General features: G+C 34.1%; 1 protein-coding gene across 1 annotated transcript in view; it reads right to left on the bottom strand.

Annotated features, from left to right (window-relative positions):
- rhea (Talin_middle and talin-RS domain-containing protein rhea) overlaps window positions 1-26,543 on the bottom strand; it is a 709,058-nt gene that overhangs the window by 311,003 nt on the left and 371,512 nt on the right. Inside the window, exons 26-27 of the mRNA XM_090405775.1 lie at window positions 7,875-7,988; window positions 3,232-3,345 (exon numbers count right to left, since the gene is read on the bottom strand). Coding sequence (XP_090261901.1) covers window positions 3,232-3,345; window positions 7,875-7,988 — 228 coding nt within the window. The remainder of the gene's footprint in view (window positions 1-3,231; window positions 3,346-7,874; window positions 7,989-26,543) is intronic.

Below are 26,543 nucleotides of genomic sequence, written 5' to 3'. Positions count from 1 at the left end.
AACTGGGCTTGTGCAATTCTGTGATGCTGGGCTGTGTGGAAGTTGTAACAGTATTTATGGCAAGACTGAATAATTTTAATACACAATACCTAAGTATGATGGTGACATTGGTCTTTTTATGCTATTATTTTATTTCTTGATGAATATCCTTCAAAATGTTACAATGTACTTTAAAACCTGAAGAGTTTCATCAATATTTTCCATCTTCAGATGTCCACTATTGAGATGGTGATCAATACTGAGCATCATTCTATAAAGAAAAGCAAGCAGTTTCTCCAACACCAACATAACAAATAAAAGCTGAACATTCTCCATCCACAGTACCAATTTGTATTTTGGTTGATATCTATGGAGTTGCATATAAAATAAATACGCTATATATTCTGAAGAACAATCTTAAGGGTTTTATATTAGCATCAAAAACCAATGCCTTTGTAAAACTAAGCAAGCAAATAACGTATTCCTCAGTCAGCTGTTAGTGCCTTTAAATTAATACAAAACCAAGGCAGCTAAATTTAAGAATTTTGTAAACTCTCACCACTTTCAAAATTTTTTAACTCCAAAAGCAAACACTGTTCTTATAAAGCTAAGAAAAGTAGAATAAAACATTTGGTTAATAAATTATGCTCCTTTGGTTAATAAATTATGCTTAATTGGAGTAAAATATTATTAGGAGAAAAAAAAAAAAAAAAAGAAATTTGAAAACCAGAACCAAATTTAGTGACTGGTTACAGCTTATAGTTAAATAAATAACTATTTAAATAAATGTAAATAGTTAAATAAAGTTAAATTTTGCAAAGGCATTTCACAAATACCACATGGAACACTGTTATGCAAATTTGAACAAATGAGGATGGATATGACATTGGTAATGTGAATAAAAGAGTGGCTGGTGAACAGATGTTAGAAAGTGGTATACAGAGGAGCAGAATCCAGGCAAAAGCTGGTGACTAGTGGTATGCCACAAGGTTCAGTGCTAGGACCACCTGTTTAATTTGTACATAAATGATATAGGAAATGAAGTGAAAGGAAATATTCAGTTGTTTACTGTGATGCAAAATTAGGTAGAGTAATAATGAATCAAGGGCGACGTGGAGAGCTTGCAGAATGATTTAAATAAGCTGTCAGTATAGGCAAAATAATGTTCAGTTTAATGTAGAGAAATGTAAAGTTTTTGGGATAAACAGATTACAAGCTGTGTACCACAATGATGGAACTGTACTCCAAGAAATAGATGAAGCTAGGGATTTAGTATTTAGGGGTAGTGGTAGACAGAGAGTTTGAAGTTTAGAGGACATACTGCTAAGGTAGCCAATAAAATTACTTGAATATTGAAGAACACACTAAAAGTAGAAATAAGGAAGTTGTTATTCCTCTTTATAAATCCCTTATATGTCCACATCTGAATTACTATGCTCAGATCTGGGGATGAGGAAGTGGTGGAGAGGATTTAGAGGCAAGCAACCAAGATGCTGAGTGGTCTGTGGAATGTTCCCTATGAGGATAGATTGAGGCTGTATGCAGATGTTGGTTGATAGGCAAAATGAGGAGGATATGATAGAAACATTTCAGTTATTTAAAGGGATTTAGAGGAATGATGCAGGGAAATGTCATGACTTGGCTAGAGGGACAGAATAAGAGGTCATCTCTGGAAGTTGACTAAAAGTGTGGTTAGTAGGAGCATGAGGACTAATTTTTTGCTTGGAGAGTTGAGAATGAATGGAATGGGTTGCCAGAGTCAGTTGTTAGAACTTTGTAGTTTGAAGTAATCATTTGATACAAACGATAAAAGAAGTATTTGAATAATTGTTTGATACAAATGATAAAAGAGGTATTTGAATAATTATTTGATATAAACAAACACAATCTATTATTTATAACTACTATGGTTAAGACAATGTTTCATTTTTGGTAAGGAAACGCAGACACAGCTCTTGTAAAATCCTTGTTACTCTACCAACAGAATTGTCAGTGTGAACAGATCAGTGGCAGAATCGTATTAAAAATGAATATACTAGGAAAGAAGCTGACATTGCTAGTATTCAAGAAATACGTTGTTAAAAACTGTGAGCTAATCTGAGGTTGTATGGTTGCTTAAAAACAGAATAGAAGAGGGAAGATTAGCAAAACAGGAGTCTGATGGCAGGATAAATGGCAAGGGAAAAAACTCAGAGGAAACCCAAGATCTAGCTGAATTTATTTAGTTAGAAATGGCTTTGAAGACTGAAGTGAAGAGCTGACAGTACTGGATTCAAAGCCAGCTCTTTCCAAAGAATTGCATAATCAATACTGAATAAGCAAAGGAGGCTCTTGTTTCACAGTTTGTTTAAATTAAATTTGGGAATGGACAAAGAGAATAAGCAAAATTGATATTATGCTGAATAAATTTCTATGGAATAAGGAGAAAAATAAGCCAAAATGCTAAAGCTGTATACATAATAGTGTTCAAACCAGTTTTAACTTGGGGATCTGAGAGCTGGGTTAGAAGTAAAAGAAGTGAACAGGTGCATCATTGGCAGAATGACATTAAAAATGAAGATATTGAGATGGAACCTGATATTGTTATCTTTCAGAATTTTAGCAGAGCTAATTTAAGATGTTATGGTCACTTAATCAGAATGGGAGAGGAAACACTAGCAAAAGAGGTATTTGATATCAGGATGGCAGCCAAAAGACTCAGCGGAACACCATGTAGGCAGATTTAAGTAGTTAGAAGTGCATTAGATAACCAAATCTGGAAGAAAATTGCTGATGGGAATTTTTCTCTGTACTATCACAGGTTGTGGGTGTGTCAACAGTACCTAATTAATGCAGACTTCCATTCTGGTAACTTTTAAAACTTTTTTAACAAATCCCAAAATGTACTATTTTCTTCCTATATTGGCATGCATTTTATTGTACAAGCTTCAATGTACAGATACCTGTTTTCACTCCTCCTTCCAGTTTTGGATAAGAACAGCACAGTCCCTAAACATTTTATACTTTAAATCTGGTCCCACCTATAAAAAAGGTGGGGCCAGATTTAAACACAATGATCAACTAGAACATCACTGTTCTAGTTGTTCATAGGTTTCAAGTTTTAACAAGAAATAAATTTCTTGTTATGTATAATACAGTAAAGATATTTATAGCTTAAAGTTGCATATGGAACTAAAATTAACCAACAATGCACAAATATTCAAAGAGGAAAAAAAAATTTTTTTTTTTTCAATCAGTTAAAATTTAACAAACCTGAATCATCTGCTCACAGGCGCTAACCAGAGCTAGCTGAGCAGAAGGACTGTCAACATCAGCCATAGTACCTTTAACTCCTTGAACCAAACGTGGAATAACTTCAGCTACTTCCTAAAAGGAGAAGTTACAGTGAGTGGATATTTCCCCATTACATTAGCAAATTTAAGTATCATAGCCTTATTTTTCCCTCTAATCTTAATCTCACAAGCTTTTCAACGTATTAACATGGTTTGTCATTTTGCTTCATTAAATACCAAACACCTAATACTTTATGGATTTTTTTAAAATAAAATTATCTATATTTTTCAAAATTATTTCCTGTATTTTCGTGTTACACTTTTTAGTATAATTATAAAATGAACAGATCTCTATATTTTCATGATCAAATACTAATAGCATCTCCAAGAGAAAACAAGGAAAATTAACTGAAATAAAATTCAATATGTGCACACATACATAGGGGAATTCCTTGTTCTGTGAGCATTCATTATTCTAAAATTAAAATATCACTTTTCACTTAATGCTAATGTGTAACTCTCTCTCTTACACACACACACACATCATGAGTCTTCATCAGTCAGTCTTACACTGATTGTTGTCAGTGAATTTGTTTTTATATATTTTTTAAATTCAAAAACTTTGTGTCATTTTTTAATATCATGAATGCAAAACAATCAGCTACTAATAAATGTCTCACTATATGCAATAAAAACATAAAAGTTACACATTAATGCAAATGTGTAACTCTCTCTCTCTCTTACACACACACACACACACACACACATCATGAGTCATCATCAGTCAGTCTTACACTTTTTCCTGTATTTGGTTTTGATATTAGGTTACATATTATTCACCATAAAAGAAGAGGGGCAGAAACAAAAAATAAATGACACTGTATGTTCTCTTCACATGCCTAAATGCCATGAGTAATGATATTGATATTGAAAGCAAAACTATTATGGAGATATTCTGTGATGAAGTTAAATTAACACAGAGAAGGAATGATATAGAGATAATAGAAAGATAATTAGTCAGGATGAGTGTTTCAAAAATGATTCATGTGAATATCAAAAAAGTTTAGAGATACCTAGGAAAATTTAAGCCTTTAAATATTTTTGTAATAATGACCCTCATTATGATTGTGCTTCAAAAGTAAAATGAAGAGCACTTGATATAAGACAAAATAAACTTCTTTTCCTAATTTCATATTTCTTTTTTCAAGATAATGTCCCAATCAAATACCTTTTTTTCCTTTGCTATTTCTTATGAATTTTTCCCAATTTTAAGTGGCCCTTTTTTCTCTAGATTAGACGGATAATGAAAGAAATAGACATCTAGAATAGTGAAGGACTTTTTATTCAGTTATTATTAATTCATATTTCACCTTGGTCACCAAGGTATTTTCACAGGCACAAGATGTGAGATGTGCATGTAGGCAAATAGCAATAAAGCAAACAAAGACTGTTCAGAGGCTGGTTTGACTCTAAAGTACTAAGTGGTGACCTCTAAGGATGTGGTGTGGGATTATTCTCATTCTGCTGAGGTTTCACGATAAGTCTCCAAGATTTTGGGATGAGTGGGTTGGTTGAATTATGGTTTATTAGTTCAAGGACAGGAAAGGCCATACTGTTCATTGCAGAGGTTATAACAGTACATAAGGTATTAATAAATAGTCATCAAAGGGCTGATAACCCATGTATGGGTCATCAGCCCTCAGTAAATGGGAATGTTCAGGATGACTGTGGTGTATGCAAAGCCTAGCAGGAATAACTTCTCTTCTGTTTCTATGCTGACTAGAAACAGAAGAGAAGCCTACCAATGCTTAATCTCGTGCAATTTTTTTGCAGTGTTTCCTGCCGCTGAGCCATTGATCAATTAGCTTGGATCTTATAAACTATGTGTATGTAGTCTGTATATGGTACTGTCAAACAGTATATTGAAAAAGTATTAGCTAATCTAGCACCTGCAGTTCATTTCCATTATTTGCAATATGGTTGGGTTTCACGATAAACCCTAAATTTTGATGTTCAGCACAACTGAACATCAAAATTTAGGGTTTTCATTTCAGTTGTAAAACCTCACAAAGCACCAGATGTGGATTGTACATGTGATTATATAAATGTGATGTGGATTATACAAAGTGTCAGCAATAGCTTTGGGATCAATAACACATTCATTATGGTCTAAGGTAGACAAACAGTGTGGTCTGTATCTACCTTTCATTTTCTGGATTTTACCCATACAATTTTTGCACTGGTTGTTTGATTAATTAATGAGGCAAATTGGATCCAAGATTGTTTTTGACTCTGATGTCTCATATAACGTGCTTTGTCTCAAACACATTTAAAAGCTATTAAGTTTGATGTGGTGAAGTATCTATGAAATACACCCAATGCTCTGTCTTGATCTCTTTTCACTGCCTAGTATTCTAGATTCCACCAAGGCTTTGTGTAAATCAAGATGATATTTCTGGAATTGTCTGTTGCTGAATGGACAATTCAATCTGTAACAAACTGTACTTCACTGTGTTAAGTGTTTGACTGAATGATTCAGCATTAAATATTTCAAGACAGGAAAAAAGTGTTCCAATCAGTGATCCATTATCCATATGGGCATTGGTATAAGAGAACGTGGTTCCCATGAACACAGTGCAAATACGAGAAAATTATTGCTTTCATAGATGTTCTCTTCAACATCCTACAGAAGCAGTGAAAAAATGGCAGGTGAGTAGATTGTAAATGTATTGCAGAATATGAGCAAGTAGGTATAATGAAGAAGGTATTGACTCAATTATTAAGGGGGGGGGGGGGTCATAATTGTCGAGCATTCACTCAATCATATAACCTCATCCATTCATGTTGGCACTACCCCACAGAGTGTTTCCATTAAAGTCATCCATAACAAGTATGGGCACAAGCAGTTGTAATATAAGATTATCAAGCTCTATCTCGTTTAGCTCATAACCCAGTGATAAATATACTGAACATACTATCATAAGAAACCCAACAGGCAGACAAATCGCTATGGCTTACAGAGCAGCATTAAGCCAGATATGATGGAAAGGAATATAAATGCCCACTAGGATAGCTACTCTGCCATGAACAGCAGCATCTACAGTTCTGTCCTATGAACAACACTGAAATTCCTTAAGGCAGGGTCCTCCCTGGGTTTTAAATATGTTTCCTGCAGATAGAAACAGAAATGCTTGGGTTTCTGCAGCAATATTTGATATAATTCATATTCTGGCAAAATTCATAGTTTCATTCTAAAATTTTTCCTATTGCTTTGGCTTTGTAGAATTGTCCATTTTCTGAGAGGCTGAGGACTTAGCTTTATGAGGTTCATATTTATGACTGATTTTGGAAAGTATGGACATACCGTATCTCTCTCTTCTGAAAAAATGTTCAATACATCATTTGATGCATCATGATCATTTTGTAAATTTAATTTACTTTCAAATAGTATTGAAGTATCCATTTTTCTATAGGGATATCTGGTGGTTTATCTTTAAGTGATATCCTTGCCATAATTTTTTTTGACAAGTGAGTTCTCATAGAATGGAATCATTTTTGGGAGTGTTTCTGGAGTGATGTACACAACTGATCAATTGATGTACTCAACAGAAAAGCACTCGCAATCATAAAGTTCAGCTAAGGTGAAATTATCAGATGATGGAAAAGACATACATGTTTGAAGTGTTTAACTCTTAGCTGACACAATCTCAGCATAAGAGAATCGAAGGTGGTGGCTAACTTCCTTTTTTGCATCCTTATATGAGGTATTTTGTTCTGTTTTAATCTTTTGTACTTCTTTTTCATCTTCATCTTCTGACATACATGGGAGTAATCTAGATGATATCCCCAACAACTGACATTCCTTGTGATTGTCTACGCTACACAATCTACTCTCTGTAACATAATATTGCCTTTGATTGAGAGTTCTCTGATTAATTTGACAATTTTGAGGGATAAAAAACAACAACTAAAGTTTCTATAAGAAATCACCATACTACTTCCTTATAAGACTGGCTAAATCACCTTTGATTGAAGAAGCTCATAAAGATTCCTCTCATCATGACAAGAATCAAAGCTGTTTTCTTTTTTCACAATCAAGGACATATATCCTATTATTCTTCTGCTGTGCTGTGAAGGTGCTAAAATAACTAAGATTAAAAATACATCGTGGGCTACTGACGACTGACAGTTATGCGCCAGAGGAAAGAGGAGATAATTATACCTTCTATTCTTCTTCTTATTGTGCTATCTTTTATCGAAGGTCAGCGACCATCTTGGCGAACAAACTGCAGTCTTGTGCTAATCTGAGCAGTTGTGCACTGCTCTTTCCTGTCCAACCTTCTATTCAGATATACAATAACTTGACTCTCTTTTAATAATGGGAGATCACAATTGCTAACAGGGAATAAGTGGTAACAAGTTTTATAATTTTTAGGTCATTAAAAAGAGAGTAGTCTCTACATCCATCTAATAAAAATGGATACAGACTTAGTCATGGAATGGATATATTAAAATTATTAATAAAGTTTACAAATGTTTCTACAAGTTTTTAATTCACTGAAAATTACTTATGGCAACACAAAAGCTTAACATAAAATTTTACAAGATTTTATGCTTTATTACCTTACAACATTCCACAAGCTCATCTTGTGTGGTTTGATTTTGGTTGTGATGTCCTGCACCCTGTGCTGCTGCAATGTTCTGAGTTGCCATTGCAGCTGTATGTTTAGCTGCATCCTATTAAAAATATAACAAATTATATAAATTTATGCAGCAGAAAGTAGATTATCATTTGTGGATGAATTATTTTAAAACTCATGTATGGTGTTAATAAAACATTGGTATAGCAATGTATTTTGTGCAATAAACTGCATTATATACAAGCTATGCTATCCATTATAACCCACCGCCCACCATCAAAGGAATTTACTACCCAACATATAACTTGACAAAGCATGTAGATGATCAGCTAGAGGTATGACAGCACTTTAAAATCAATAATTTTTGAGTTAATACCATAGCTGAAACCATAAAGTAGGGATCTATACTCTGGATAGTAACATAAATGTCCTTGTCAAATGGGATTCCAGAGATATACAGTTGTGTCATTTTTCTTCTCAGCTGATTTTGTCCCTGACATATCAGGAATAATGTCACTTCAAACATGATACAGGGAAATCTTTGTAGCAGTGCTGGAAGAATAACATATTTGCAGTTGTGATAGTCTTCCTCACAAAGAAGTTGAAATGGGCTCCTACATCTGGAAGTATGAGTTTAGAAATGAGACCTATAACTGTAAACAAATGATAATCTGGAAATGGCTTTCTATTCTGATAGCAGTTGTTGACAGCAGGCAAATTTTTAATCACAGGTCACACTGAAAATGAGGAAAACAATATCCATTCTGTTATTAAAAAAAAACTGTCAAAAACATAGTGTTTGGATCTATATACACATACACCTAATATATATAACTTTAATTTGCAATGCTAAGAAAACATGAAACCATACGGAGTTACAGAAATGCATCATGAAGATTTCATATATTTCAAACGTCCATCACATTTTTAAAAGACATCTGAAAGTGATGTCATCAAAATTGGACAGTTGAAGGTTATTAGACAGAACTACTTAAGGAGAATTCTTCTTCAAAATATCCTATGTTCATAAAGAAGTAATGAAAATGAAAAAAACAAATCAAAATTGTATAAAAGTGAAGTAATATCAAGAAAGCCATTACACAACAAAAAGTTTCAGGTTTCAGAAGAAAAAAAAACGCTGACAATCTTGATCAAATAAAACAATCAATATTCCTAAATATTATTATTATTCACACAACTGGAACACAGTCAAAACAAGATATCATGCAAACAAAAGTTTGAGTAATACAGAGCAATTTAGATTCTACTCAAGAATCTAAGAATAGTCTGTCAGGTAGTGTCATAAAATATAGACTGTACTAAGTAATGCTATTTTTTTGTAGATTATATAAGGTCACTTCACTGATGTTTAATGCTTGTAAATAGTTGGATAGCTTCTTTGAAATTCACCAAGTGCACCGATAACTACTTGGATGACTTTGGTGTGTTTAAACCACAACCAATCTCGATATTTAGTGATGTTTTTCAATTCTGTTGTTATCTGTGGGTACTGCAATGCCAAACTTGTTCATGTTCAATAATGGTGATGTCAGGTCTACTGTGTTCCGAATACCAATCAGTTTGTACTCTATCCACAGAATTTTTGCTAGTTCATTTTACAACAATACCTTCTCTATTTCATGCTGCTACCAGTTATTAGAAGTAGGAAAACTATATATTTTCCATACATGCCAATGAATTATTTTGGCTACTTGATCATGGCAGTATTTATAATCAGTTTAAGCTATCTTTCTGCAGGCACTGATTAGATGTTCTACAGTTTCATCTTTCTGATAGCATAATCTACATTTGCTGTTATTATTGATGTTCAAAGTTTTTTGCTTATTATTACAATAATAATAAGCAAAATTATTAAATAAGCAACCAACATTAAATTTTTCTTTGAGAAAAGCTACGTTCTTTATCTAACATTTTTACTTTTCAAACAAATGCATTTAAAAACGAGATATTTTTTAAAAAAAGAAAAACAAGAAAAAAAGTGAACTCAAAGTAGCAATAATAAATTTAGTTTAATCCTTTATCCAAGTGTGAGCAAACAAAGTTTACGCCTGAAAGTATCTTCAGGACTGGGGGTAAGGTAGTACAACACCGGGAAACTCTGGAAAAACCTTCAACTTGCCTATAGATCTTGTTTTTCCAGCTGAAATATCCTGATTGTATAACAATTGCGAAAATCTTTGCAATATCAGGAGGGTAATCATCATATAGTAAATTAACAGTGTCAGATAATGGAATGTTGGTAAACAATGTCAAAGCTGACTAATAAATCTGACTATTGTATTTGAATATCCTTGATTTTCTCAAGAAAATGTGTGGAATTTTTGATGAATGATCTGTATTGTGCAGTGTGGGCAGTTAATAAATGTGACAGAAATTTAGCAATTCTATAGGTGGGAGAGTCAACACAATTCACGATGGGGTCTTACTGGATAACCTTCTTTATGAATTTTTGGCAGGCCATATAAATGAGGAATTCTTCCAAAATGAGTGCACAACTTGTCCACAGTATTCTGATCCCAGGGTAGCTGAAATCCATCATGCAGCTTATCCTTATCTTATGTAGAAGATCCTTATCTTATGTAACCATCAAAAATAGTTTCTAATAATATTTTTAATAATATTATTTATTAATACTAATTTCTAGCACAAGCAACAGTTTTTAATTGGTAAACCACTGACTGCTGCATGTACTTTAAAATACGGTTCCTTTGATTACTTGTTTCTACACACCGATGATGTAGTGTTATTTTCAGTACAAAATATCTGTACTTTCATTTCATCAAAGTTAATTACTGTGGTTATCTTGTACTTTATTATTTAACTAAAAATATTAACATAACAGTGATAACAGACAGACAATTTTAAAAAATTGCTAAATGAAACAAAAGATACAGATTATTATATTATGTCATATAGTGGAGTAGACCAACACATCAGAACTTTGAGTGGCCATTTTCAGTAATGATAAATTAAAAATAAGTGATAAAAATGCACGTTTGCTTTTGCAAATTTTAAAATTATGATAGTAAAATTAAAAACAAATGGAAGTTATAAATATTATAGGAGGCTGGTCTATGTCCCCAAAGAAGATAGAAAAGGGGATTCCAAACAATTTTATGAGAAATTACAAAAAACAACTAAATAAATGCTGTGCCTATAAATTTAAAGCAGGGGAAACAAAATGCTAGGGTTGGAAATAACTTACACCCAAATGTCATAGTTTAATATTTTTAATTATTTCTTTATTAGAAATCAAGAAATAACTAATCGTATCATTATTAATCATAAACTAGCGCCACATGTGCTTAGAGAAGACATCTTTTCAGAGATCATTACATAGTAGTAGTATCTAAAACAGCAATATCTGAAGTATCTGAATATTACATCAGTCACAGTTATCAACATACCTAAAGTAAGTCAAACTAAGTAGAGAAAAACAAGAGGTGGAGCAGGATGGAGAACTTTTATTCAAATGATCACCAAGAGTCAAAAACAACTTGATGGCACATAAAAACAACAAAAAGTAGAAAAAGAAGAATGGAAACTTGAATGTATAATAATTCATAAAGGCAGCCTCTGAAGAAGACTTAGAAAGAAAATATTAAAAAATTTTAAACCCTATAAGTTTGCCTATACAAAATGCCATGACACAAAAACAATTGACATATAAAGAAAACATAAAAAATATAGCTAAATACCATAGTAAAGAAAGATAATAAGATTCTGGGGATAGATTTATTAATAAAACAGAAGAAATACAGATGAGAGACAAGAAATATTCAATATAATAATGAAAAATTGGATCATATAAAAAATGAGGATATTAGAAGAGAGTGGGGTATTTATAGTGTAAATAAAAAGGTCATCATAAATTCCTGACATATACCCTCAAATACTTACATCTCAAATAAAGACTAAGTATTGCTTGATATAATGTCCCACTGACACCATATAACTGTAGAGTTTTGAATAGTTTTTCTCTTGGCACCTTGTCATATGCCTTTTGAAGGTCTACAAAACTTTAATATAGATCTTTGTTTATTCCCATGGTTTCTCAACTACTTGTCATAAAGTTAAAATCTGATCCTGACAGCCTCTAACTGGTCTGAATCCAGCTTGTTCTTCACCAAGCTTCCCTTTCACATTCCTTCTCAAATGTTTCTCAGGTATACTTGTATAAATCTTACCAGGAAACTCAGCAGGGAAATATCTCTGCAATTCTCACATTCGGTTTCATTTCCCTTTTTGTATGTGGTACCATGAAAGCTCCAATCCGATCATCTGGAATTCATCCCTCTCTTGAGGATATTATGATAATACTACATGAAGAACTTATATCATTACTAACTTCAATCAACAATTTTCCTCCAAATCAATCTGTTATCAGTCAAGACTTCAATATTATCAGATCTTATATTTCTGTCTTCTAAGGCAATTTTTACTGTATCAATCCACACCTGTCAATCCCATATCTTTGTCTTTCTCTGGGTCTTTTTCCTGCCAACCTGGTAGAGAACACTTGCTTTGTTAATCTTTCCTCTCCCATTCTGTTTAAGTAACCATACCACCTGAGATTAGCTCTGCTAACACATTCCTGGATGCTGACAATGTCAAGTTCTTTCCTAATATCCTCATTTTTAATATGATATTGCCATTCATGCCATCTGTTCATGGCCCTAATCTTACTCAGGACTCTTATATCTGCGGTCTCTAGTCTTTGGTCAAGTGTTTTACTTCTGATCCAGCTCTCGGATCCATAAGTTAAAACTGGCTTGAATACTGTTTGTATACAGCTAATTTAGTGTTCCGACTAATTTCTCTATTATTCCATATGAATTTATTCAATTGACTTCCTACCATACCAGCTTTGTTGATACTTTGTCTATTTCCATATTTAATTTCCATCTTCATTAAAAATTGTGCCTAAGTAGCTGAAATATTTTACTTGTTCTATAGATTCTCCATTCATGGTGCAGTTGGTATTTTCAGTGTTTCTGAATATTTTTATTGTCTTGTTTTTGCTGATTTTCATAGCAAATGTATTACAGTTATTCAATTTAGTACAGGAATCTTGCAGACTTGGACTAGATTTATTTAAAAGTATAACATCATTTGCATAAAGTAAAGAGTTGAGATTAACATCTCCAGTTTTGATACCAGGTTTAATATCACATTCCTTCATAATGTGATCCATATAGATTACGAATAACAGAAGGGATAATGTACATCCTTGTCTGACACCATATTTAATATCAAAACATCTTCTTGTACTTCCTTCAATTCCAATTGCTGCCTTATATCTCAAATATATTATGATTAATATATATAAAAATATATATATTAATTGGACATCATATTGCTTGATATAATGTCCCATTGACACCATATAAATGTAGAGTTTTGAATAGCTTTTCTCTTGGCACTTTGTCATATGCCTTTTACAGGTCTACAAAACTTGAATAGAGATCTTTGTTTATTCTCACGATTGTTGTAAAGAGAAAATCTGATCATGACAGCCTTTATTTGGTCTGAATCCAGCTTGTTCTTCAGACTTTCCTTCCACAATCCTTCCCAACTGTTTCTCAAGTATACTTGTATAATCTTACCATCTTCACTAAAAAGCGTGCCTAAGTAGCTGAAACGTTTTATATGTTCTACAGATTCTCCATTCACGGTACAGTTGAAATTTTCAATGTTTCTGAATATTTTTATTCAGTGCAGGGAAATACTCTGTAATTCTCACATGAGAGCTCTACTCCAATCATCTGGAATTTGTCCCTCTGTCCAGACCTTCTGAACTATGTAGTGCAGCCACTGCAAGACTTTTATAACTCCATACTTGAACATTTCTGGTCGAAGGTCATCTACTCCTGCTGCCTTTCCACATTTCAGGTTTTTTCCTACTTCAAGTATGGATAAGTATTCCTGATTGAATGCCTGTTGAATGCTTTTACCATTGTGCTGTCACTGCTTGTTTCATTTAGCAATTCTTCGAAGTAATTACTCCATACATCAAGTACGAGGATGGTCTGAGAAGTTCTCGGCCTCGACCATAGATGGCAACACTATTGGCAAGATTTTTTTTTTCTAAGTTCGTACATCTGTCATAAGCATCCATGTGAAATTGAAAGTCATTCTATCAAGTAGTTTGTTTGATACAGCTGTCTGTAGCAAAAGTGTTGTCTGTATCCCTTGAAATGGATAAAATTGAATATCGTGCAGTTATAAAAGTCTATGTAAAAGAAGGTTTAACGCCAAAAGAAATTTATAAAAGTTTATGGGCGCTCTTCTCCTTCGTTTTCAACAATTTTAAGAAATGGGCTGGCGAGTTTAAATGTGGCCGTACCAGCCTTGAAGATGATCCAGGTGAAGGACGTCCAAAGTGTAACAAACACCATAAATCATTGATCAAGTGCACGATATTGTATTGGATGACCGGCGAGTCAAAAGGCGTGAAATTGCTGAGATTATACTCATTTCAAAAGAACATGTAGGATATATTTTTCATGAAGAATTGCATATGAAAAAGTTTTGTGGAAGATGGGTGTGGCACTTGTTCAAAACTTATCAAAAATGCACTCCTATGAAAATCTCTGAACAGTGCTTGGAGCGTTTTAACAAGAAACTGATTTTGTGCTTCAATTTATTACTATGGATGAGACTTGGATTCACCATTACATACTAGTATCCAAACAGCAGTCAAAACAGTGGACAGAAGCCGGATGTTCAGTGCCAAAGAAGACAAAGTCGGTTCCATCAGAAGGAAAGGTCATGACATCAGTGTTTTGGGATGCTAAAGGCATTTTGTTTATTAATTATCTTGAAAAGAGTAAAACAATAACCAGTAAAATAATAAACGATAATCAAAGACAAAAAAAAAATTCGTGAGAAAGGACATGGTTTGCAGAAGAAAAAAATCATCTTTCATCAGGACAATGCACCAGCCCACGATAGTGTTTTGGCAATGGGAAAATTAAGGGATCTGCACTATGAATTGTTGGAATAGCCACCTTATTCCCCAGATTTATCTCCCTCTGACTTCTATCTCTTCCCAAAGCTAAAACTCTTCCTCGCTAGTCAGCATTTTTTTTTTCGAATCAAGAGGTGATTGAAGCTGTGTTTATTTTCTATGTTCTTGCCAAAGTCTTCCCATGACTTTTACTTAGTCAGTTTTACACAGTGTTTAGCTTTCTTACATTTGTCTCTGTATTCTCTAAGAGCATTTGCTAGTAACTTTTGACATCCTTTCTTCTTTTCCTTCACTGCCTCTTTTACTTCCTGTGTCCACCATAGAGTTCTGATTTTCTATCCTTGCACACAACCTCACCGCATGCCTCTCTGGCTGAATCAACCAATGTTTTCTTCAGGGTTTGCCACCGAATCTCCAAGGTTTGGTTCCTGTTCTCAAATTCTTTCATTTTTTCTTGAATAATGTTTGTGTAATAATGGTAATTACTACACATCTTTACTAAACACAAAAATCTTCCCAAGACTTTTGTTCAGCTACTTTTACATACTACTTTGCTCTTAAATTTTGGAGGGCTTAAATGGTAGACACCTCTTGCATTCACCATTTTTCTGATTTTTCTATCGTTACACACAACTTACGACATGCCTCTGGCAGAATCAATAAAAGTTTCTCTTCAAAGTTTACCAACAAGTTTCCAAGGTTTGATTACTGTTTTATAACTCTGTCATTCTCTTTCCAATAATATTTGTATACTTAAGAATACAGTTCACCTGTACAAGCTGCTGAGCTTTATTTCTTTTTAAAATGTTCTCACATATTTTTCTTTTTAATATGATATTCAATTTTCTTTTGCTCCCAACTAAGTGGTTATTACAAACAATAAAGTTCTTGGCAAATAAGTCAGCTTGTGCTCTTAGAGAATACAGAGACAAATGTAAGAAAGCTAAACACTCTGTAAAACTAGCTAAACAAAAGTCATGGGAGGACTTTGGCAAAAACATAGAAAATAAATATCAAGAAGGTGGCAAAATATTTTGGAGGTTATTGAAGAAGCTTAGAAATGGAGGAAAGAGTACTAAAAGGAGTTAGAGATGACAAAGGTGACATGAAAATGGGAGAAAAACATATCCTTGAAGTAAGGAGTAATTACTTCTTGAAATTGCTAAATGAAACAAGCAGCGATAGCACAGTGGTAGAAAACACTCAACAGGCATACAGTCAGGAATACATATCCATACTTGAAGTAGAAAAAGCCATCAAAGGCTTAAAATGTGGAAAGGCAGCAGGAGTAGATGATATTCAACCAGAAATGCTGAAGTATGGTGGTATAGAAGTCTCGCAGTAGCTGCACTGCATAGTTCAGAAGGCCTGGACAGAGGAAATAAAACTGAATGTGAGAATTACAGAGGTATTTCCCTACTGAGTGTTCCTGGCAAGATTCATCCCAGTATACTTGAGAAACAGTTGAGAAGAATTGTGGAAGAAAAGCTTGGTGAAGACCAAGCTGGATTCCGGCCAAATAGAGGCTGTCAGGATCAGATCTTCACTTTATGATAAATAGTGGAGAAATCATGGGAATATAACAAAGATCTCTATTTGCATTTTGTAGATCTGGAAAAGGCATATGATAAGGTGCCAAGAGAGAAGCTATTCAATACGCTACAGTTAAATGGTGTCAATGGAGCATTATATCAAGCAATACTTAGTCTTTATTTGAGTTGTAGGTCAGCAGTTAGAATTGAAGGAAGTACAGGAAGATAGTTTAATGTTAAATCTGGTGTGAGACAAGGATGTACGTTATCCCCTCTGTTATTCATTATCTATATGGATCACATTATGAAGGAAAGTGGTATTAAACATGATATCACTACTGGAGATGTTAATGTCAGCTCTTTGCTTTATACGGACAATGTTATACTTATCAATAAATCCATTACGAGTCTGCAAGATTCCTTGACTAAATTGAATAACTGTTGTAATAGATATGGTAAGAAGGTCAGCAAAAAAAAGACAAAGACAATGAAAATAGGCAGAATCAGTGAAAATGTCAACTGCATTGTGAACGGAGAACCTGTGGAACAAGTAAAACATTTCACCTACTTAGGCACAATTTTTAGTGATGATGGTAAATTAAATATGGAAATAGACAACAGAATCAATAAAGTTGGTATAGTAGGAAGTCAATTGAATAAATTCATATGGAATAAGACAGAAATTAGCCAAAATACTAAATTAGCTGTATACAAGACAGTATTCAAACCAGTTTTAACTTATGGATCTGAGAGCTTGGTCAGAAGTAAAACACTTGACCAACGACTAGAGACTGCAGATATGAGAGTCCTGAGAAAGATTAGAGGCATGAACAGATGGCATCAATGACAATATCATATTAAAAATGAGGATATTAGGAAAGAACTTGACATTCTCAGCATCCATCAATGCATTAGCAGAGCTAATTTCAGGTGGTATGGTTATTTAAACAGAATGGGTACATATCAGGAATTTGATGATGATGATGACACATGTATGTACATGGAGAGAAAATATCACTAATAACAATGTCAATGATATCTTATTCCCAGTATCTTCTTTCCATGTAAATTGTCTGAAACAGTTATGCTGGAACACAGTAATGTTAATAATGACTAGTCAGTTCCCTAAACAGAAATCTAGTAGGTAATTACCATTATTATTAGCTTTGTTCTTTTCTACAAATTTTCTCAACACATTTCTATATGTATGGTATCCATGTCCTGCTCTGCTGTTCAGATCTCCAACAAGTACCAACTCCCCCCCCCCCAACTCTGCCCCTTTAGATCAGTTACCTTCTCTGATGGCTCAATTCCTCTACTTCTTTAGCATAACCTTTTGTTGGATCACAGGCATAAATGAGTCTCATTGTTCAAATCTCCATTTTGATGTTTGCCAACTATACTCTACTTGATACTGCCTGCCATTCTAGAATGTCTTCATGTTTGGTGTTGATAATTATAGATACTTCTCTTTCCCCTGATCTTCACTACCTGAATATAATATCTTGTAGTTGCTATTCAGAAGAAACCTGTTTATTATCTTCTTTGTTTCAGTAATACCAATATCTCAAAGAGATACTCCTTTTATTCCTCTACAACTTTGCACTTGCTGTCCAGTGATATTTTTTATAAAAAGAAGTCAAGATGGTGAGCTGGAGTTTGTTCCAGTTGCTGACATTTTGTTGTTCATCCTGGTTCCCTGACAAAAACAGCAGAGACTTGTTTTACTGGGCAACACACTTGCCAGCATGATTTTTTGCCTTGTTGTACCATCACTGTGTTTTTAGTTCAAGCCAATATAGAAGACAAATTATTTCACTAAACCTAAATTGCCAGCTCATCCTTGTCTCTCAATATCCAGATGGATGCCTACTAGTAAGGTACACCATAAGCAGGTGAGGACTGGACATTAAGTCAGAAGCCCCAGTAAGTACTATGCATTCCTTAAAAGGCTACATGGACGTCTCCTCTTGGTTATTTAGCTTTGACCCTTAAGCAACATGACCAAGAGGTCATGTTACTTAAGGGTCAAAACGAGAACGAAAAAAAACGAGAACTCACTTTTTCAGAATTTCTCAGATGTATTTGCTTATTGAAAATGCTTGATAATAATAATTCACTGAAACTAGTAGTGGAATAAACTAGCTAAGAAAAAAAAATATATCAGTAGTTCTTTTGTGTTTTATTGAAAAATGCCACAGACTTCAACAACACAATAATATCCAATCTTTACCTTCTGACATTCTTATCAGTTTCAATACCGTTTTTGTCTTAATAAATATTCTATTGGATGATACTTTAGAATTGCCGAGGACAAAATTTTTCTTCTGCCATGCTCAAACTTTCTAAATTTGCTAACAGTGCTCAGTATTTTGAAGGTCAAGATAAATCATACAAACAGACTGAATAAATTTGAACAACATGTGTGAACAATATCTGCAAATCTTTTGAACAATATGCTCAAAGATTTGCAGATGAGTATTACAAGAAGCCATTGATGCTATATTTGGTATGGCTGGTTACATTATTTTGATGATTTTTTGATAGCTGAAATTCCTTCATAACAAACTTTGATCATTTACAGAATTCAGTTTACTAAAAATGGAATAAAAAAACAACTGTCACCCTTTTAAAAAACTAATACAGGAAGATACTTTGATTTCACCTCTCATTACCATTCTTACAAGTCAGGTACCCCTTAACAATCATACTCACCTATTTGTTTCACAGAATCTGCATTTCCTTAAATCACATTTCATGCTAATAGATATGACATCAATTTCACAGAAAAAAAATTATAAGCTGTAGAACCTGTTTGCTACATTCCCAAGAAAATGTTCACAAAGTTTCTAGTTCTTGTGTCCAAGATACTTATGAGAAAATAAGCCCTCTATGAAAATCGCTAGATCCCTTATTTGGACTGTGCACAAGTTATCTTCCTTCCAGCAATTCCAAAAAACACAAGTTGGAACCATTACAGGCACTTATCTTTTGTGGCCTATCTTACTTTAGCTAAGCATGAAGGTCAGTATCTGTTTACCTTAGATATCTTGTGTAAGGTTAATATTGGTTTTTAGCTAACCAAAACAATTTTGGTTTTGGTTAGCATGCTATCTCTACTAGATACAGAATTCAATGAAAAACTGAGGTTCTCCACAGAAGTTATTTCTTAATAGAAGGATTACAAAGAAAGCTGTCAAACTGTTCCATAAACAAATTTAAATAAGAATGATAACTTCGGGCTTTCCCAATTTTGGAAAGTGTTTTGTAAACACCATCATCACTGTTATTTATATTTATTTATCCTCTCCCATCACACACACACACACACACACACACTAAATTTAAATATTCATCCTACTTTGTTTATTTCAGATCATGTAATCTCTTAGCACAAAACATAACTCAAACACCAGGCCAGGCCAGAAACTTTGCTTTGAATAAAGTTACACAAGTTGGCTGTCTGTGGTTCTGTGAAAAATAATGTTTACTTCCATTCTCTATGATGTGCTATCATTAACAACAATTTCAAATATAATATATGCAGGAAGATGAAACGAAACTGAAAAATAATTATAGAGGATAAAATACTTGAAGAATAAAATGGCTTATAAAAAAAAGTGTGATATTCTTAATTCTGTTTTTACTTTTAAAAACTATTTATTAAAAAAAGAGAGAGAATTTCAAAAAAGAAATCCACAGTACATTTACAAATTATGAAAACACTTAGGGAAAAAAAAGAAAAAAAATTAAATATTTGTTGATTTCAATCTTATGAAATCAACTCATAGTCAATTCAGGAAATACATACATATTATAAAATATCAGTTGAAACAAGCATCAAGGATAGTAGTGCAAGGTTTTTCACTTATACTTGTTTTTTTAATATATGTTTAAATAAACAATGATTCTATTTAAATATATGTGTTGGTGCATTCATGGCTTATTGGCGCAAGGAAAACAAAGGTCCTACTGCACTATAGCAAAAGTTACAGTGGTACAGAAGGTATTAATAAAAGTAGTCAGAAAGAGATAAATTAGTAAATAATATTTAATGAGACGTTTTCTTTGGATTTTTTTGAACCATGATTCTTTATGAATATATGTATACAATTGTCAATTTTGGTTTATCTGGTTTCTTCAGGATGAGAATGGTTACATTAACATTAAATGCTACAACAGAAGAATGCAGTAACGACCTTAAAATTTGTTAAAAAAATTGAAAAGGATGCATGACATTAAGAGCATAAAGCGTGGAGAATTAATCGTTGTTAGTAGATAGTGTTTTATAGTTTTTTGTGTAATTCAGTTCTGCTAAGATGGTGAATTTATAATGCTAACATGGTGAATTTATAAATCTTTTCCAAATGTCTTTTAATATCATGCCTTGATTTCTATTGAGATTGTCTCCTGTACGGAGTACCATAGCCGCTTCTTTAAAGTTTCTACATTTGAAATCTTCTTCAATGTACGGCATGGAACTGTTGTCCCAATCAATGGAAGTGCTAATCCTGAGGTGTCTCTTCTGTTGTTGACATCTCCGATATGTTCTTTTTTTGGATTTCTAGGCTTTGTGATGTTTGGCCTACCTAATTCAAATATTTCTCCACGCTTTATGCTCTTAATGTTGCACGTTCTTTTTTAACTGATTTTAAGGTCGTTACTGCATTCTTCTGTTGTAGCATTTAATGTTAATATAACCATTCTCATCCTAAAGAAGCCAGACAGACCAAAGCTGGCGAAACTGGTTGACGACTGTATACACATATTTATAAAGAATCATGGTCCAAAAAATTCCAAAGAAAACGTCTCATTTAGTATAAAAAAGGACCAAATATCAACAATCAAAACAAAAAAAAAATAGTAAATAATACGTATGTACAAAAATTAAGTTGAGCAATGCAGAATCTACATATCAATAAAATTTATAATCAAATCTGTTGGTATAAATGAATTGTGTGTGATAAATTAAAAATGTCATGCAATTTCTCTGAGTCTAATAATATCTTAATGACTACATGGTCATACCCTGACTTATGCGAATCCGGAGTTACGTGGTTTCATATATGTACGTATTCCCATCCCGCTTCACCATTAGTCGTATCTTTCAGGCGCCGGCTGCATTCACCAGTGTCGCACATGCTGTGAACAAGCACTGACGTGTTTCACACAGTCTCCATTCATACAACATTTTTATAGTCTACAAACCTTGCGATTGTTTAATGTTATGTTCTTGATAAAAATTTTATCACATAAAAAATAATAATGTCGTCCAAAAGAAGCAAGTCCGATTCTTCTACATTTAGCAAGAAAAGAAAAACATTGACTTTGGAAACAAAACTCAACATTATTAAGGATTTTGAAGGCAGAATGAAAATTTGTGAGCTAGCAAAGAAGTTCGATCTACAGGAATCCACAGTAAGAACAATCATAAAAGAAAGGTTTACAGATTTTAGAGGACATAGATTCTAATGAGGAACGAATTGTAGCCACAAGGTAAGGAATAAAAAAATCATTAGCTTGCTATGAAGAAATTTTGCGTGACAAGAAAAAGGCATTATGCCGTCAGAAGAATCTATTAGATTTTATGAAACCATTGACATGGAAATAACTTTCTTTTTTTTTATGTATGAAAAACTACAATTATGATTATAGTTCTTAAAAAATATATGTGTTTTTGTAAACCTTTGGTCCCAATTAACTAATATCTTGTATGCTTGTATGCAAAATTATACCCAAGTTACACGAGTTCGACTTCGCGCTTTTTGTTGGTCCCACCTACCGCACAACTTCGGGGTATGACTGTATATGGCTCAGCTACATAGGTAAATATTCCATTCATGTCTCATTTGAACTGCTGGCACTCCACTAGAATATGACAAATAGTAAAATGAGTATTGCATTTTTCACAAATGCATGGGTCATTAGCCCTCAGTAAATAAGAAAATTTAAGATGATTGTGACCCATGCAGAGCCTAGCAGGAATAACTTCCTCTCTCTCTCATGTTTCTATGTTAACGAGGCTACCAATGCTTAATTTCAAGCTTAATCTCATACAATTTTTTTGCCATTGCTTCCCTCCATGATGATTACCATTCAGCAATTAGCTTCGATCTTATAAACCATGTGTAGTCAGTATATGGTAATGTCAAACAGCACGTCAAAAAAGTATGCACTGATCTTGCAGCTGCAATCTCATTTCTGTTAATTCCAATGTGGCTGGGAATCAAGCACAACTGAACATCCAAATTAAGAGTCTATGTTGTATAACAGATGTAACACCTTCACAGCATTAGATGTGGATTGTACATAGAAGAGAAGATAGCCTGTAAAGAACTCGGTGAGTTCATATAAATTACAGACTTTGGTAGTGGATTTCTTTTATATGCGCAAGTGCAAGCTAAATGGCATGCGATTCTTCTGTATAATTGCTACAATCAAGTGGGATCTTGTTGGAAATAGTAATTTCAAGAAGCACAGCCAATAAAGATCTCTGATTTTGAACCATCAGTATAAATTATTATTATTATTATTCAGGCCTCCATGGAGTAAAAAGATTCATTGTGGGGGATCCTTCCTAGGAAACAGAAAGTCTATCAAGATTCATCGCAGGAGATTCCTCCTAGGAAACACAAAGTCTACCATACCACTCCTTGAACTCACTGACCATTCTCATGCTCACCACTCTATCAGGCAATGCATTCCACGGTTCAACCACCCTCCATGTAAAGAAACCACTCCTCATCCTCTTGCTCACAGCTTCCTTTCGTAACTTCCAGGGATGGTGCCTTGTCATCACTCCTTCTTGCTGTTCAACAAGAGAAAGAACTCCCCAGTGTCAATCCTGTAACCACCTCTCAACAGTTTAAAAGTCTCAATCATATCACCTCTCCTTCTTCTATCTACCAAATTCTGCAGTCCACATTCCTTCAGCAGATCCTCATAACTAACATTGTACAGTCCTGAAACCATCTTTGTTATCTACCTCTGTACCCTTTCCACAGTTAATTTATCCCCTTTAAATCCTGGGGACCAAATTTGACAATAGTCTAAGGGTCTGATAAGGGTCTTATACAACAGAATGATAACTTATCGCAGCAGGTCAGCGTCCTTCTCAGTATTGCAGCAATCCTCAATGTTACCTTCACCATCTTTGCAATATGGCCCCCGAATTTCAGGTTTCTATCCTGAAATTCAGGGGCTCTTGATCTGTTGTCCCTACTCCTCCAGTGCAACTCCTCCAAGAGAGTATGAAGTGTCCCAAACCTCAAGATCTTACATTTTGCTGCATTAAACCAATACCCCACATTCATTTGCCCATCTGTCTAGTTTATTCAAATCCTCTTGCAGGGCTACCACATCTGCACTATTACTAATAACCTTTCCCAGCTTCACATCATTCGCAAACAACTGAATATCCCCCTGCAATCCACTGACAATGTCATTGATATAAAGGTTAAAAAATATAATTCCCAGTACTGAGCCTTGTAGGACCCCACTTGTAACCTTCTGCCTCCTTGAAACTTCCCCACCATACACAACTCTCTGATACCTATCGAACAGCCAATCCTGAATCCAGTTGACCAACCTAACATCCAAACCCATGTACTGCAACTTAAATATCAGCTTATCATGTCGCACCCTGTCAAATGCCTTCGCTAAATCCAAGAAAATGCACAAGAAATAAGAGTAGACTACTCTGTGTGCATTAATACAATTGCAACAACACAGATAATGGAGTATGAGACTTCTGTAGTAGTTAACAAAATGAGAGGTTTCTGGATAGAGTACAAACCTGCCATGGAGGAATGCTGCTATGTTTGGTGCAGGTAATGTTGTCAACATTCATGCCAAAGCTGGTATAATCTCTTTAACATGCATACCAAAAGAAAGTATGGAAGGCTCATGCATGCGATATTGAGCTTACCAATGCAGAGAAAAGATACCAGTCCACGTAAGATGCTGTGGAAGAAACTTTATTTTTACAGCACAGTTAAGACACAACTATTTCCATCTAAATGACAGAGCAAGTTTATTTGCTTCAAAATAAAGACTTTGAGTGGGCGATGCAAAAGGCCCCAGTAGTAATGATAATGGATGGGATCCAAACATCACAAGTTATTCTGCCTTGTAAAACAACAGATTCAAGATCCATAATCTAGCTTTGAATGTATAAGTACACAATAATGATGAAACAATGCAGACTGATCTGCACCCCATCCAATAAAAGACAGAGTGTGAAGGAGATTCGATGCTCTTTTGCACTTTTCTTTTGGTTGACGAATGTGTGCAAGGACTGTAAATTTTCTATCAAAGATGAGCTGCAAGAACTTGGTTTCTGTTAGTACTGGAATAACAATTTGCCTCATTCTCAATTCAGGACCTGAGTGAAGACTGTGCTTTCAAAAGAAGTGTATACAGACTTTTTTTCTGCAGAAAACTGAACCCATTACAAAGAGCCCATGAAGGGAAATGATCAATTGCTTGCTAAAGTTGTCTTTCAATTACCCTCATGTTATAACAGTAAATTGTGAAATCATCAACATATGCCTACAGTGAGAGGAAGCTGTTCAGTAATTAAGCAAAAACTGTCATACCTAAGAGAGAGAGAGCTCTGGGGCACACCCTGTCTTTGATAATATGGCAAAGACACATACTTCCCACTCAGAGATAGATGACTCAGTTAAAGTTTTTAATAAATGCAGGGAAGTCTCCTCTGAGACCTAGGTTAGAGTGTTCTTTTAATAAGCCATATCTCCAAACTGTGTCATCAGCATCTTCAGCATCTTCCATGTCAGAGAAAACTGAAACCAATGTTCTTCTCTTATACAAGTTTCTAAATGAACCAAACGGTTCAAAGTTGAACAATGTTTATGGAAGCTACACTGTGTATTGAAGAGAAGATCATTGCTTTTTAAATACCGGAGAAGTATGTCATTAATCACTTTTTCTAATATCTAACAGATATTAGAATGGCTATGGCTGAGGAAGATCCTTCCTCGGCCACAGTCAAGTTAGCTGGTCTTGGGCATGGACAATAGGGTTTATTCCCCAGTTTATCCTGGGGGTTTTTCATCCCGCAAAGCAGGCAAACTTGCCTTGAGAACTCAACACTGCAGGACATAGGATACACCAGGGAGTAGGGCTGACCACCTTATCCTGTGAATGGTTTGAGGTCAGATGATTAATAAACCTTCGACACCGCAAGGTAAAAGAGGGCAAAAGGAAGATGAGACGAGATGAGATGTAACAGATAAGCTTAAGTGTTGATGGTTATTCGTAACTTATTTTTAATAGTATTAATAACACCAAACAAACTATTAATATTTTTCAAAAGATGTTTTATTAGCTGCTTATATTTTGCTGAATTTCAAATCAGCATCATCAGAGAACAACACAACTTGTATATGAGACAGTGAGTAAGTGAAACAATACAATTGTAACGGACAAAAGATCTCAAGTCCTTGGAAGTTTTTCCAGTTGGTTATACTATAAATTAAAGATGCCAAGAAATTATATTCTCGTTTTAATCCTTTAGGCATCTTTAATTTATAGTATAACCAAGTGAAAAATTCCAACAACTATCTCTAATCCAGAGTATTTTAATAATAAGGTGACACCTTTTGGCTACTCATATATGGAAATAAGACTTCTGCATTACTTCAACCTTGGTATCACCTCTTGGTCCAAGAATCTAACTCTGACTGATGAGAACATTAATAAAGGTCAAAATTGGTCTGGATAGTGACCCTTCACATAATGCATAGCATTATACATGTCCGTAAAGAGATGTGCTTTGCATTATGGGATGCTAAGGCAAGTGATGTGAAAACATTAGCTTCTATATATACGAGTTGTCCAGTCCTGAAAATATTTCAGGCACAAACTTTGTTTGCTTGTGCTTGGATAAAGATTAAACCAAGAATATAATTTCTAGATTTAAAGTCATATTTTGACACCCATTAATGTAAAAAAAAAAAAATTACAGCTAAGCGGGAATCTCTCTTAAAATAAGAGTTTCATAAATTTTTGGAAAAATTAATGCAACCATATTTGTTCAGGGGTTAGGAGAATTTTTCGTAGCCATGGCTGACTCAAAAAATAATCTTTCGGATCTGTAATGACTTTG

The sequence above is a fragment of the Typopeltis vanoorti genome, chromosome 15 (genome assembly GCF_054136105.1).
Source record: "Typopeltis vanoorti isolate ZY-2024b chromosome 15, IOZ_Tvanoo_1.0, whole genome shotgun sequence".
Taxonomy (NCBI): domain Eukaryota; kingdom Metazoa; phylum Arthropoda; class Arachnida; order Uropygi; family Thelyphonidae; genus Typopeltis; species Typopeltis vanoorti.
This window is presented reverse-complemented; position numbering and strand designations above follow the sequence as displayed.